We start from the raw sequence: 15,296 nt of genomic DNA, 5'->3' as shown, positions 1-15,296 counted from the left end.
CCGGGGTTCTGGTTAGTACATCATGTTGTTCCAACAATAGGGTTGCAGATCCCTTTAGCTCCTTGGGTACTTTCTCTAGCTTCTCCATTGGGAGCCCTGTGATACATCCAATAGCTGACTGTGAACATCCACTCCTGTGTTTGCTACGCCCCTGCATAGTCTCACAAGAGACAGCTATATTTGGGTCCTTTCAGCAAAATCTTGCTAGTGTATGCAATGGTGTCAGCGTTTAGAAGCTGATTATGGGATGGATCCCTGGGTACGGCAGTCTCTAAATGGTCCATCCTTTCATCACAGCTACGAACTTTGTCTCTCTAACTCCTTCCCTGGGTGTTTTGTTCCCAATTCTAAGAAGGTGCACAGTGTCCACACTTTGGTCTTCATTCTTCTTGAGTTTCATGCGTTTAGCGAATTGTATCTTATATCTTGGGTATCCTAAGTTTTGGGCTAATATCCAATTATCAGTGAATACATATTGTGTGAGTTCTTTTGTGATTGTGTTATTTCACTCAAGATGATGCCCTCCAGGTCCATCCATTTGGCTAGGAATTTCATAAATTCATTCTTTTTAATAGCTGAGTAGTACTCCATTGTGTAAATGTACCATAATTTCTGTATCCATTCCTCTGTTGAGGGACATCTGGGTTCTTTCCAGCTTCTGGCTATTATAAATAGGGCTGCTATGAACATAGTGGAGCATGTGTCCTTTTTACCGGTTGGGACATCTTCTGGATATATGCCCAGGAGAGGTATTGCTGGATCCTCCGGTAGTACTATGTCCAATTTTCTGAGGAACCGCCAGACTGATTTCCAGAGTGGTTGTACAAGCTTGCAATCCCACCAACAATGGAGGAGTGTTACTCTTTCTCCACATCCTCGCCAGCATCTGCTGTCACCTGAATTTTTGATCTTAGCCATTCTGACTGGTGTGAGGTGGAATCTCAGGGTTGTTTTGATTTGCATTTCCCTGATGATTAAGGATGTTGAACATTTTTTCAGGTGCTTCTCTGCCATTCGGTATTCCTCAGGTGAGAATTCTTTGTTCAGTTCTGAGCCCCATTTTTTAATGGGGTTATTTGATTTTCTGGAGTCCACCTTCTTGAGTTCCTTATATATATTGGATATTAGACCCTTATCTGATTTAGGATAGGTAAAGATCTTTTCCCAATCTGTTGGTGGTTTTATTGTCTTATTGATGGTGTCTTTTGCCTTGCAGAAGCTTTGCAGTTTCATGAGGTCCCACTTGTCAATTCTCGATCTTACAGCAAAAGCCATTGCTGTTCTATTCAAGAATTTTTCCCCTGTGCCCATATCTTCAAGGCTGTTCCCCACTTTCTCCTCTATAAGTTTCAGTTTATGTGAAGTTCCTTGATCCACTTAGACTTGACCTAAGTACAAGGAGATAGGAATGGATCGATTCGCATTCTTCTACATGATAACAACCAGTTGTGCCAGCACCATTTGTTGAAAATGCTGTCCTTTTTCCACTGAATGGTTTTAGCTCCCTTGTCGAAGATCAAGTGACCATAGGTGTGTGGGTTCATTTCTGGGTCTTCAGTTCTATTCCATTGGTCTACTTGTCTGTCACTATACCAGTACCATGCAGTTTTTAATCACAATTGCTCTGTAGTACAGCTTTAGGTCCGGCATGGTGATTCCACGAGAGGTTCTTTTATCCTTGAGAAGAGTTTTTGCTATCCTAGGTTTTTTGTTTTTCCAGATGAATTTACAGATTGCTCTTTCTAAGAATTGAGTTGGAATTTTGATTGGGATTGCATTGAATCTGTAGATTGCTTTTGGTAAGATAGCCATTTTTACAATATTGATCCTGCCAATCCATGAGCATGGGAGATCTTTCCATCTTCTGAGATCTTTAATTTCTTTCTCCAGAGACTTGAAGTTCTTATCATACAGATCTTTCACTTCCTTAGTTAGAGTCACGCCAAGATATTTTATATTATTTGTGACTATTGAGAAGGGTGTTGTTTCGCTAATATCTTTCTCAGCCTGTTTATTCTTTGTGTAGAGAAAGGCCATTGACTTGTTTGAGTTAATTTTATATCCAGCTGCTTCACCGAAGCTGTTTATCAGGTTTAGGAGTTCTCTGGTGGAATTTTTAGGGTCACTTATGTATACTATCATATCATCTGCAAAGAGTGATATTTTGACTTCTTCTTTTCCAATTTGTATCCCCTTGATCTCCTTTTGTTGTCAAATTGCTCTGGCTAGGACTTCAAGTACAATGTTGAATAGGTCGGGAGAGAGTGGACAGCCTTGTCTAGTCCCTGATTTTAGTGGGATTTCTTCCAGCTTCTCACCATTTACTTTGATGTTGACTACTGGTTTGCTGTAGACTGCTTTTATCATGGTTAGGTATGGGCCTTGAATTCCTGATTTTTCCAAGACTTTTATCATGAAGGGGTGTTTTATTTTGTCGAAGGCTTTCTCAGCATCTAACGAGATGATCATGTGGTTTTTGTCTTTGAGTTTGTTTATATACTGGATTACATTGATGGATTTCCATATATTGAACCATCCTTGCATCCCTGGGATGAAACCTACTTGGTCAGGATGGATGATAGTTTTGATGTGTTCTTGGATTCGGTTAGCGAGAATTTGAGGATTTTTGCATTGATATTCATGAGGGAAATTGGTCTGAAGTTCTCTATCTTTGTTGGATCTTTCTGTGGTTTAGGAATCAGAGTAATTGTGGCTTCATAGAATGAGTTGGGTAGAGTAACTTCTACTTCTATTTTGTGGAATAGTTTGTGCAGAACTGGATTTAGATCTTCTTTGAAGGTCTGATAGAACTCTGCATTAAACCCATCTGGTCCTGGGCATTTTTTGGTTGGGAGACTATTAATGACTGCTTCTATTTCTTTAGGGGATATGGGACTGTTTAGCTCATTAACTTTATCCTGATTTAACTTTGGTACCTGGTATCTGTCTAGAAATTTGTCCATTTCATCCAGTTTCTCCAGTTTTGTTGAGTATAGCCTTTGGTAGAAGGATCTGATGGTGTTTTGGATTTCTTCAGGATCTGTTATGTCTCCCTTTTCATTTCTGATTTTTTTAATTAGGATGCTGTCCCTGTGCCCTCTAGTGAGTCTGGCTAAGGGTTTATCTATCTTGTTGATTTTCTCAAAGATCCAGCTCCTCATTTGGTTGATTCTTTGAATAGTTCTTGTTTCCACTTGGTTGATTTCGCCCCTGAGTTTGATTATTTCCTGACGTCTACTCCTCTTGGGTGAATTTGTTTCCCTTTTTTCTAGAGCTTTTAGGTGTGTTGTCAAGCTGCTAGTGTGTGCTCTCTCTAGTTTCTTCATGGGGGCACTCAGAGCTATGAGTTTCCCTCTTATAAATGCTTTCATTGTGTCCCATAAGTTTGGATATGTTGTGACTTCATTTTCATTAAACTCTAAAAAGTCTTTAATTTCTTTCTTTATTCCTTCCTTGACCAAGGTATCATTGAGAAGAGTGTTGTTCATTTTCCACATGAAAGTTGGCTTTCCATTATTTATGTTGTTATTGAAGATCAGCCTTAGTCCATGGTGGTCTGATAGGATGCATTGGATTATTTCAATATTTTTGTATCTGTTGAAGCCATTTTTGTGACCAATTATATGGTCAATTTTGGAGAAGGTACCATGAGGTGCTGAGAAGAAGGTATATCCTTTTGTTTTAGGATAAAATGATCTGTAGATATCTGTTAAGTCCATTTGTTTCATCACTTCTGTTAGTTTCACTGTGTCCCTGTTTAGTTTCTGTTTCCACAATCTGTGCATTGATGAAAGTGGTGTGTTGAAGTCTCCCACTATTATTGTGTGAGGTGCAATATGTGCTTTGAGCTTTACTAAAGTGTCTTTAATGAACGTGGCTGCCCTTGCATTTAGAGCATAGATATTCAGAATTGAGAGTTCCTCTTGGAGGATTTTACCTTTGATGAGTATGAAGTGTCCCTCCTTGTCTTTTTTGATAACTTTGGGTTGGAAGTCGATTTTATTCGATATTAGAATGGCTACTCCAGCTTGTTTCTTCAGACTATTTGCTTGGAAAATTGTTTTCCAGCCTTTCACTCTGAGGTAGTATCTGTCTTTTTCCCTGAGATGGGTTTCCTGTAAGCAGCAGAATGTTGGGTCCTGTTTGTGTAGCCAGTCTGTTAGTCTATGATTTTTTATTGGGGAATTGAGTCCATTGATATTAAGGAAAAGTAATTGTTGCTTCCTATTATTTTTGTTGTTAGAGTTAGCATTCTGTTCTTGTGGCTGTCTTCATTTTGGTTTGCTGAAGGATTACTTTCTTGCTTTTTCTAGGACGTGGTTTCTGTCCTTGTATTGGTTTTCTTCTGTTATTATCATTTGAAGGTCTGGATTCGTGGAAAGATAATGTGTGAATTTGGTTTTGTCGTGGAATATTTTGGTTTCTCTATCTATGGTAATTGAGAGTTTGGCTGGGTATAGTAGCCTGAGCTGGCATTTGCTTTCTCTTAGTGTCTGTATAACATCTATCCAGTCTCTTCTGGCTTTCATAATCTCTGGTGAAAAGTCTGGTGTAATTCTGATAGGCCTGCCTTTATATGTTACTTGACCTTTTTCCCTTACTGCTTTTAATATTCTATCTTTATTTAGTGCATTTGTTGTTCTGATTATTATGTGTCGGGAGGAATTTCTTTTCTGGTCCAGTCTATTCGGAGTTCTGTAGGATTCTTGTATGTTCATGGGCATCTCTTTCTTTAGGTTTGGGAAGTTTTCTTCTATTATTTTGTTGAAAATATTTGCTGGCCCTTTAAGTTGAAAATCTTCATTCTCATCTACTCCTATTATCCGTAGGTTTGGTCTTCTCATTGTGTCCTGGATTTCCTGGATGTTTTGAGTTAGGATCTTTTTTGCATTTTCCATTATCTTTGACTGTTGTGCCGATATTCTCTATTGGAATCTTCTGCACCTGAGATTGTCTCTTCCATCTCTTGTATTCTGTTGCTGATGCTCGAATCTATGGTTCCAGATTTCTTTCCTAGGGTTTCTATCTCCAGTGTTGCCTCACTTTGGGTTTTCTTTATTGTGTCTACTTCCCTTTTTAGGTCTAGTATGGTTTTGTTCATTTCCATCACCTGTTTGGGTGTGCTTTCGTGTTTTTCTTTAAGGACTTCTACCTGTTTGTTTGTGTTTTCGTGTTTTTAAGGTCTTCTACCTGTTTAGCAGTGTTCTCCTGTATTTCTTTGAGTTATTAAAGTTCTTCTTGATGTCCTCTACCATCATCATGAGATATGCTTTTAAATCCAGGTCTACTTTTTCGGGTGTGTTCGGGTGCCCAGGACTGGGTGGGGTGGGAGTGCTGGGTTCTGATGATAGTGAATGGTCTTGGTTTCTGTTAGTAAGATTCTTACATTTGCCTTTCGCCATCTGGTAATCTCTGGAGTTAGTTGTTATAGTTGTCTCTGGTTAGAGCTTATTCCTCAAGTAATTATGTTAGCCTCTATCAGCAGACCTGGGAGACTAGCTCTCTCTTGAGTTTCAGTGGTCAGAGTACTCTCTGCAGGCAAGCTCTCCTCTTGCAGGGAAGGTGCCAAGTTATCTGGTGTTCGAACCTGCCTCCTGGCAGAAGTTGTGTTCCACTCACCAGAGGTCCTAAGATCCTGTGGAGAGTCCTCTGGGGACCTTGGGGGTGTCCTCAGACTCCACGCCCAAGGTGCCCCGGTGCTGGCGCTGACAGGAAGGGCTCAGTCCAATTCTTACAAAAAAATATGGTAACACAAATGCATACTCTATGTCCAAACAAATGCTTACAAAAAGTCAGCAGCTTCTTAAAGGAAAACAGATAATGCTGATGTAGCTTTTGAAAGGGGTTGAAGTTAAAGTGTAACAAGGTACCAGAGAAAGAGATCCAAGATGCTCACATTGGTCAACTGAAATTACAGTTCTTAAAATACCTTGTTCATATTTTCCCTTTAATTTCAAATCAAATTTTTACATTCAACATTTGAATGTAAAAAGTCAACAAGAACAATGTCTCGTGTACCCTATTTTTAAATTTTAGATTCAATCATTTCAACGTTCAAATCTAAGGACCTTTTGTAAAAGTGCCCTAATCTGCAAACAGATTTGGGAAAATAAACAAATGTAGTAGAAAAGTTTAATGCAGCCAAAGAGACCAGTACCTGCCTGTAAACAGTGGTGAGATCAGGCCAGATGGGAAACAGATGGGTAACCCCAATGGCGCAAAGTGACCTGGACCCAGACTTACTGAGAAGATCCTAGACTCGCTTCTCTTGTCACTTGCTGCTGTCTCTCAGGCACATATATCAAATAATCAAAGATGGTGACAGCGTAGCTGAGATTTGCTCTGGGTTCCACCTTCTGGGGAAGGTGAAGGACAGAAGATAGTAGCCACTTAGAGAAGGAGAAACTGGCATACCAATAAGCTCGGGGCATCAAATTGGAGGAAGGTGTTGGAAATGGCCAGTAAGGTGTGTTTGCTGAACACCTTAGAGGGCCACCTGAGGAGACACCATTGTAAATTCTGTGGCCTATGATCTGGAATCCCAGCCCAACCCAAGAAATCCTTAATCTGTAACTGAAAATCCTATCGTCAGAGCTTGAGATGAAGGTCACTGTTCCAGCCTACCATGGACAAAACCCTGCACTCTGTTCCAAACATTAAAAAAAATGAATAAATAATGCACATACAAGTTCACAGAGCACGACAGCATGCACAGAACCTGCAAAATTCAAGCCAGACAAGATCCAAGCAAGGAGAAGGTGAAGTTGGAACAGAGTCACACCCCCTAACCAAGATGTTGTTTGCAATTAATAGATGCTGGAAGAGAAAAAAATATCAGTTTTCTCCAATGAAGTGATACTGGGTATATCAACCACACTCCAGAACAAGTCTCAGGCTCAAGAGTAGTTGACTAACACAAAATAGAATACATGGCTTTTGTCTGCATTTTGTTGTTGTGGTAGTGGTGGTTTGTTGTTTTTGTCTTTTTTTTTTTTTTTCATTTATTTGGGCTTTACTTCTAAGAAAGATAAAGAACATAAAGTTGACTAGAAAAGGAAAAAACTACAGAAACACTAGAGTCATACCCGACTTAGTTCTTTTAGTGTAGCTTCTCTGATCTTAATGAAAATGAGAGCTGAGATTAAGTCATTGTAAAAGGCTCTTCTGGCAAATTATGGCAGTCAACAAGCCAGGATTTCTTCTGCTGCAAGCACAAGAGTCTATGCAAAGAAAATGTAGTTAAATGTCCAGTGGGAAAGTGTGCTCTGTTCTAAGGTCAATTTCTCAGCTAAAGCAGATTGTGGCTCCTAAAGAATTCGCAATACTTTACATAATTGTAAATGTACACTAAGTATAGCCATCAACTCAAATGAAAGATTTTCAATGCCCATTTTCCTCCCCCGGGGGCTACTTACACACATGTACATTCATGCTCACATAACCACATGTGAATACAAATGCTCAGATACATGCATAAACCCACATGTACATTCATGCTCACATAACCACATGTGAATACAAATGCTCAGATACATGCATAACATTTGTTCTGAGAGCTGACTCAGGGGACTACCTTTTCCTTCTGCCCTCTATTTCCTATCTTGTTACCAACACAAATGAATTATCTGAGCAGACATGGAAACATATGGAAGTGCTGAATCTACTTCACAACTTACCACAGCTTCTAAACCACAGTACAGAGAATAAAACATTAGAATCAAATTGGGTGAGCTGTTTATCTAGAGATGTGTGTAGGTGATTTAAAATTCCAAAGCATTCCTTTCATCAACCCTGGATAAGATTCTTTTCATTGATTAAACAAGTGTTTATATAGTATCTCCCGTGAGTTGTTACTAGGGAGATGGTAGGAAGCAATGGCCTAAGTGTTTCTGGCTTCAGATTAGCAAATGTTAATGAGCAAATACTCCATTATAAAGCAGTAATCATAGCCAAGATGTAGTTTATTCTATATTTTTGAAAATTCAAAAGTTTAAGAAAAATAATCTGATGAATTACTATTACTATTCATTTTAAGAGTACAAATAAAACTCAAAGAACATTCAAACAGTCTATTTTCAATTTAATTTACAAAACCTTTTTGAATAGTCTGAACTAAAAGTCATTGTGTAAATGCGTTCAACAGTCAACTCCATGATGCTGAGCTGACCGTTCAAGTTACTTTCTGTACTACAACATGTGTTTTGCTTTATTTTATATTTAACTTAATGGTGTCAGGGATCAAAATCCAGGGCTTCACGTATCCTCAGCAAGGGTTGCTAATCTATACCCCAAATCCCTATAATACTTGAAATCTAAGAATCAGCCTTTGTAGAGATTTATGTCTAGATATTCCTAGAATCCCAATTAAATCACTGGTTTCTACTGATGCTGACCAGGTCTTCAGTGCTCTATCTCCAACTTTATTAAAAAAAAAAAAATCTTCTGAAACTTGGAAACAATCTCTGACAACTTGTCAGTGTTAAGTTTAACGTAAGGATATTTTCTTCATCCAAAGTACATTTCTTCTTTTATATTTAAAGCTGTTATCGGAGAGACTGTTCTCTGAGCTCCATATGCACCATGGCTGGAACACTACTAGACTCTACATATGAGCACACACTACACACACACTTTTTTGTTTTACTTTTAAGAAAAAATCTGAAGATGGTTACATTCATGAATTGCCCATGCATACTCAAAAACATGAATGTTAATGGTCAAGAGTACTTCAAAAAATGTAGTACAGCAAGTGGAACAGAAGCCAAAAGACCTTCACTCAAAATAGAAAAGTTGTGTTTACGAATAAGAATAAATTAACCTGATTTAACTCAACACACTTCTGAGAACTAAATAGCTCAGCACATATATATACATACCTTTGAAGCCATCAGGATACACATCAGAGAGAAACTTAGTGCTGATGTCTCCTTTCACAAAACGTGTGTTGATTATCACCTCACGAAGCAATGGGATGTTGTGTGTAACACCTACAAACAGAATTTCAGACTGAATTGGAAAATTGATAAACTGATTGTCATACAACCATAAGGACCTCTGTTTCACTCCCATGTGACAAATGCTGAGTATGACTGTGTACATCTGTGATGCCAGTGTTGGGCAGGCAAAGAAAGGAGGATCCCTAGAGCTGGTCTACCAGGCAGTTTAGTTAAAAAGTCAGCTGCAGGCTAGTGAACACTCTGTTTCAAAAACATAAGGTGTAGAGCCACTATGAAAGATACCAACATTGACCTGTGGCTTATATTCTGTCTCTCTCTTTCTCTCTCCCTGCCTCCCTCCCTCCCTCTCTCCCTCCCTCCCTCTCCTCCTCCTCTTTCCCTACCTCCCTCCAAGAAAAACCCAGTTACTGGTCTCTCCTTACCTAATAAAATCATTTAAAAACAAACAAACAAACTAAAGAAAGAAAGAAACCACCCACTCAAACAGATCCATTCCCCACCCTACTTGCAGCTAGGCATGATGACTAATTCCTAAACAGAGAATTCAAGTTCAAGTTAAGTGTTCCACGCGTTTCTTTCATTTCCTCCTTTTAGGGCCTTCTGGATGGTGGCAGGAACTTCACTTTAGCAATGTAAATGAAGCAGACCCTAGTCTGCTTGTCTGTCTGCCTGTGTATGCATTTTTATCCCCTTAAATGACCTCACTATCTGGAAGGACCAAAAAATTTTAATTACATCAAAACCAAGCACATTTGTGCATTTTCATAGAATCCATACAAGGGTATCTTGACACCTTGGTTACAGTGTGTTACCATGAACACTGGTTTACATATGAGCACATGGGTTTATCTATTCAAAATGACTATCCCTTAGCTAATAAATATTAACAATTTACTATATCCTTCCAATCATTTCTTCTATGCATCTTTATTCTAGATTATATTAACAACCTGTGTAAACATGTGAGCATTTCTGTTCCCAACTCAAAAAATACTATATACCTAAACTGGATAAAATCCAATTCTCAAACTATCCCATCTACCTCAAACATTTACATTAAGATCTACCATTCTAGTCATATTGTTAATGCTTTATACAAAAATTCCATAGATGGAGTTACTCTATTTAGAGGATGCTATAATATGTTGCCTTTGTATTACATGTCTTTGAGAGATGCACCCCCAAAGTTACATTTTAGCTCATAGTCAAAAATTACTGCTTCTAAGGGCTTAGAATACCCAGAAGCAACTGTATGCCTGAAGGATGCCTGGGTATATTAGACACATATAAAGACTTTTGATTAAAAACAAAACAACAGCAGGAAAAAAAAAACCACTTTCATTACTGAGGTAAGAGAAGGTCTACAACACCTCTGATGGCCTAAGGAATCACTGGAAACAAGGTGACATTCATTTACAAAGACATTTGATAAGATACTTAGAAAACCAAATGGGCAAGAATTTTTTTTAGTTGATTATTTTGTTCTTTTATTAACAAAATTTTAAAATTTTAGTCTTGGTATCTTTACCATAATGTATAGAACAATATATACCTGCTATAATGAGAAGAAAAAGAAAAACCTATAACAAATAAAAAGACCTCAGGAATATACATCTAATTAACATCTTATTGCATAAATCAACAGCTGTATTTTTTGTAAGCCATGGCTATGACAGTCTTGAGCAAGAAGGGTTTTCTGTTAAAGCTGCAGTAACTTTTTTGATTATGGATCTTTATTTTTTTTCTGAGGCAGGTTTTTATAGTTTTTTAAAATGGATTTGAGACAACTGTCTCAAAGTAACATGCAGCTTTCCAGACAACGTATTTTTTCGGGGGGGGGGGAGTTTATTTCATCTTATCTCTTACAGTACATTATGAATGGTAGTCAGGACAGGAAATCAAACATGAGCTTGGAGGCAGGCACTGAAGAAGAGGTCACGAAGGAATAGAATTACTATCTTGTGCAGACTGATTTCTTATTCCAGATGTTCAGGGATAGCACTGGCAATAGTAAATCATCAGTTAAGGAAATAGTGATCTTTTGCCTACTTGACAATCTAATGGAGACATTTTTTCAATTGAAGTTTCCTTATATTTGATTTAAAAAAAACACATACACAGAAAGTAAGGAAGAAAGGGAGAGAGGGAGATGAAAGGAAGAAAGGGAGAAAGAAAGGGAGGGAGGGAGGGAGGGAGGGAGGGAGGGAGAGAGAGAGAGAGAGAGAGAGAGAGAGAGAGAGAGAGAGAGAGAGAGAGAGAGAGAGAGAGAGAAGGAAAGATTGATTTTTCTCAAAGAACCAGCTCCTGGTTTTGTTGATTTCTTTGTATAGTTCTTTTTGTTTCCACTTGGTTGATTTCAGCCCTGAGTTTGATAATTTCCTGCAGTCTACTCCTTAGGTATATTTGCTTCTTTTTGTTCTAGAGCTTTCAGGTATGCTGTCAGGCTACTAGTGTATGCTCTCTCCAGTTTCTTTTTGGAGGCACTCACAGCTATGAATTTTCCTCTTAGCACTGCCTTCATTGTGCCCCATAAGTTTTGAGTATGTTGTGCTTTCATTTTCATTGAATACTAAAAAGCCTTTAATTTCCTTCTTTATTTCTTTCTTGACCAAGTTATCATTGAGTAGGGTGTTGTTCAATTTCCATGTGTATGTGGGCTTTCTGTTGTTATTGAAGACCAGCCTTAGTCCATGGTGATCTGATAGGGTACATGGGATTATTTCTATCTTCTTGAATCTGTTGATGCCTGTTTTATGACCAATTATATGGTCAGTTTTAGAGAAGGTACTCTGAGGTGCTGAGAAGAAGGTATGTTCTTTTGTTTAAAGATAAAATGTTCTATAGATACCGGTTGACTGTGTCTCTGTTTAGTTTCTGTTTCCATGATCTGCCCATTGATGAGAGTAGGACGTTGAAGTCTCCCACTATTATTGTGTGCTGTCCAATGTATGCTTTGAGCTTTAGTAAATTTTCTTTTATAAATGTGGGTGCCCTTCCATTTGGAGCACAGATGTTCAGAATTGAGAATTCTTCTTGGTAAATTTTTTCTTTGATAACTAGGAATTGACCTTATTTTTTTTGATAATTTTTGGTTGAAAGTCAATTTTATTCGATATTAGAATGACTACTCCAGCTTGTTTCTTAGGACCATTTGCTTGGAAAAATTGTTTTTCAGCCCTTTATACTGAGGTAGTGTCTGTCTTTGACATTGAAATGTGTTTCCTGTAACAAAATGCTGGGTCCTGATTACGTACCCAGTCTGTTAGTCTATGTCTTTTTATTGGGGAATTTAGTCCATTGATGTTAAGAGATATTAAGGAATAGTGATGGTTACTTCCTGTTATTTTTGTTACTAGAGGTAGAATTATGTCTCTATGGCTATCTTCTTTTAGGTTTGTAGAAAGAAGATTATTTTCTTGCTTTTTCTAGGGTGTAGTTCCCCTTCTTGTATTGGAGTTTTCTGTCCATTATCTTTTGTAGGGCTGGATTTGTGGAAAGATATTGTGTAAGCTTGTTTTTACATGGAATATCTCAGTTTCTCCATCTATGGTAATTGAGAGTTTTGCTGGGTATAGTAGTCTGGGCTGGCATTTGTGCTCTCTTAGGCTCTGTATGATATCTGCCCAGGATCTTCTAGCTTCCATAGTCTTTAGTGAGAAGTCTGGTGCAATTCTGATTTTTATGTTACTTGACTACACACTGTCACAGGGATTACAGTATTGATCAGCACTGCACACTGACACTGGTATTACAATATCCAAAGTGCACAAGAAATAACAACCCCCAGGAGGGAACAGATTCATAATATGAAGTGCAGTAGTGATTTAACTGAAAGAGAGAAAAGTAATTGTTCTTACATGAAAATTAATAACTCTGTGCTTTCACAAGACACTCTCCCCAAGTGGCCATAGAAATAGGAGATAACTTAAGTGAGGCAGTCTAACTTCTACAAATAAATGTTTGCCTACATATGTAATTTCGCTTAATTGAGTTTCCTTTTACAGTCTAGTCCAGATTTCTCAGCCCTCCACATGGCCAATACCTGAACAGTTAACACAGATCTGTCTTCAGCAAATATAACATGGTTTAAAGATACAATTTATGATATTTGGACAACATAAAGTTACTTTCTGATACTGATATCTAAAATACTGAAATAAATGTAAGTAATAGGATGAATGAGTGAATGAATGAATGAACGAATGACACATTAGCATTTCATTCTATATTCGCAGTTGAAAAGGGGTGGTGGCTTTAGAAAAGGTAAGCTGAAAGGATTGTGAACAAGTATTTCTTACATCTGGGATATCAAACAACAGAGCCAAACAAACAAATGGACATCGACTTTTTTTGTTATAGCATTTTCTTTCTTAAAATTTTAAGTTAGCAGACAAAGTATTAGGTGCTCTAACAGCCTTACAATGTACTTTATAGCTGACTGACCTGCCATCTCCTCCTTCCCCTACATTCTCAGTTTCCTTTCTACTTTCCTGTCATGTAGCTCCTTTATACCATGCCCCCATCACTTCAGAACTTCTCTCTACACTCTTTGTTTCCTTTCTGACTTCATCCACATTTACACATGTTTATAAACACACACACATACTACAAACTACAGTGGTCATGATAAGGTGGTCAAGAAGATGGGGTTGCTATTATCTGTGTCTGGGTCACCTCCTTAATATTATTCTTTCCAACTCCATCCATTTCCCTAAATTTTTCATAATTTCATCTTTCTTTACAGCATAGTAAAATTTTATTATATTTATATGTATTACACTTTAAGCATACATTCATCTAGGCTACTTCCATTCCAATGACGAATGTTTTAATATTTTAAAATTATATAGTAAATACAGCATGAAAAAAACCTTAGATTTTACTAAATTTCAAGAATAAAATTAAAACTCAAATACATTTGTCCTTAAAGTTCTTTGACTAACAAACCACATACTACTATGTGAAGTCAAACTATTATGTTTTCCTTCTGTAAAGTACACAGTTAAATAACACCCCCCCCTTTTTTTTCCACATATGGCTATTAGTATAACTAGCTGTTCCAAGAACTAATGCCCAGGAACTAATTCTAAAGCCAAATCAATAATAATGAAAAAAACGTTTCAAACACATAAAGCTAAAACATCAGCTGGAAAGAAAGGTGCAGATGAGAGGTACCACTGTGCACTTGGGTTGCATTCTTCCCATGTCTCAGAAAAGACAATGCCATTGGAGTGAGTCCTTATATAAACAGTAAGCAGACAGTAGAGTATTCTTTGAGAGTTTACAGCCTCGGTAATATTATTAATCACATACTTATAAAAATTACAACTCAGAGTTTTAGATTGGGAATTGGGGTGACCTGTGCCACAGTTCACCAGGTCCCATCTGCATGGGAAATCATGACCAGGACACAGAGGGAGGCCCCTGGAGCAGCCTTCTGACTGCCTGCTGGTTCCAAAACAGCAGGCCAGACACTAGCTGTGCACTCTGCCAGGATCAAACAGAGGCTGAGGCCACCGCTTCTTTCATGGGGACTTGGAAATTAAGTTTAATGTAGGTATACCATGCTCTAAAGTTTCTTTAAAGTTTTTAGAGTTTAGAAACACTAAAATTTCTCTAGAGTTTTTCTTTTACAAAAGCTTACAAGTAATTGTAGAGTTGGGGAGGAGGGAGGTCCACATTTGGCCAATGAAGTAGTTACTTAACAATACAGAAAATTTCTTTTCCTTTCTTGCCATTTACAAAAGCTTTAAAATCATCTGACTGTTAAAATTCACCAGGTAAAAAAATAAACATCAAAGATAATGGTGGTAATGGAGACTTTTTTTAAAGAAAAAAAAACCCCTCTATCCTGTAATAATTTCAGAATCTTAGAAAGTTTGCAAAACTATAGATAATTACTGTCCACCCTTGACCCAGGCGCTGCATCAGGGGCAGCTCAGCACAGGTCTGGGCTTGATTCTCTGTTTGTACAGACCACAGACCACACAAGTCATTTTTAATGTAATCATGTAAAGGTAAGTTGAAGATAGAATAGCCTCTAAATATCTTCCTGTACATTTTCTAAGAGGAAGATAAGTCTCTTCTGCCATCACAAGTGTCTATTTAACCTACAAACTTGATTCAAGTGTCTCCAGTTGCCCCACTGATGGTTTTTACTACAAAGGAAAGCCTTTTTGGTCCTGGTTCAGGATCAAGTGCAGAATTCTGTTGCACTGAGTGGTCCTAGGTCCTCTGGTTTCCTCTGAACTAGAAGCTGCTGGTTTCTCCTTGTGCTTATTGACCTTGACACCTCTAAAGATCACAAACCATTTATTTTGTAGATTGTCTTTCAGGTTG

At 37.9% G+C, this 15,296-nt stretch overlaps 1 protein-coding gene across 5 annotated transcripts in view; it reads right to left on the bottom strand.

The window, feature by feature from the left end:
* The window catches only part of Pcca (propionyl-CoA carboxylase subunit alpha), a 411,727-nt gene that overhangs the window by 211,277 nt on the left and 185,154 nt on the right, over positions 1–15,296 (bottom strand). For all 5 annotated transcript variants that reach the window (XR_015044709.1, XM_085828899.1, XM_021182607.2 and 2 more), the window contains one exon: positions 8,877–8,987. Coding sequence is in view for 4 of the 5 variants with exons in the window: in XM_085828899.1 (XP_085685025.1) it covers positions 8,877–8,987 (111 nt within the window). In the remaining variant the exon portion in view is untranslated. The remainder of the gene's footprint in view (positions 1–8,876; positions 8,988–15,296) is intronic.

This window comes from Mus caroli, unplaced genomic scaffold (assembly GCF_978045245.1).
Source record: "Mus caroli unplaced genomic scaffold, Mus_caroli_1 scaffold_12, whole genome shotgun sequence".
Lineage (NCBI taxonomy): Eukaryota > Metazoa > Chordata > Mammalia > Rodentia > Muridae > Mus > Mus caroli.
This window is presented reverse-complemented; position numbering and strand designations above follow the sequence as displayed.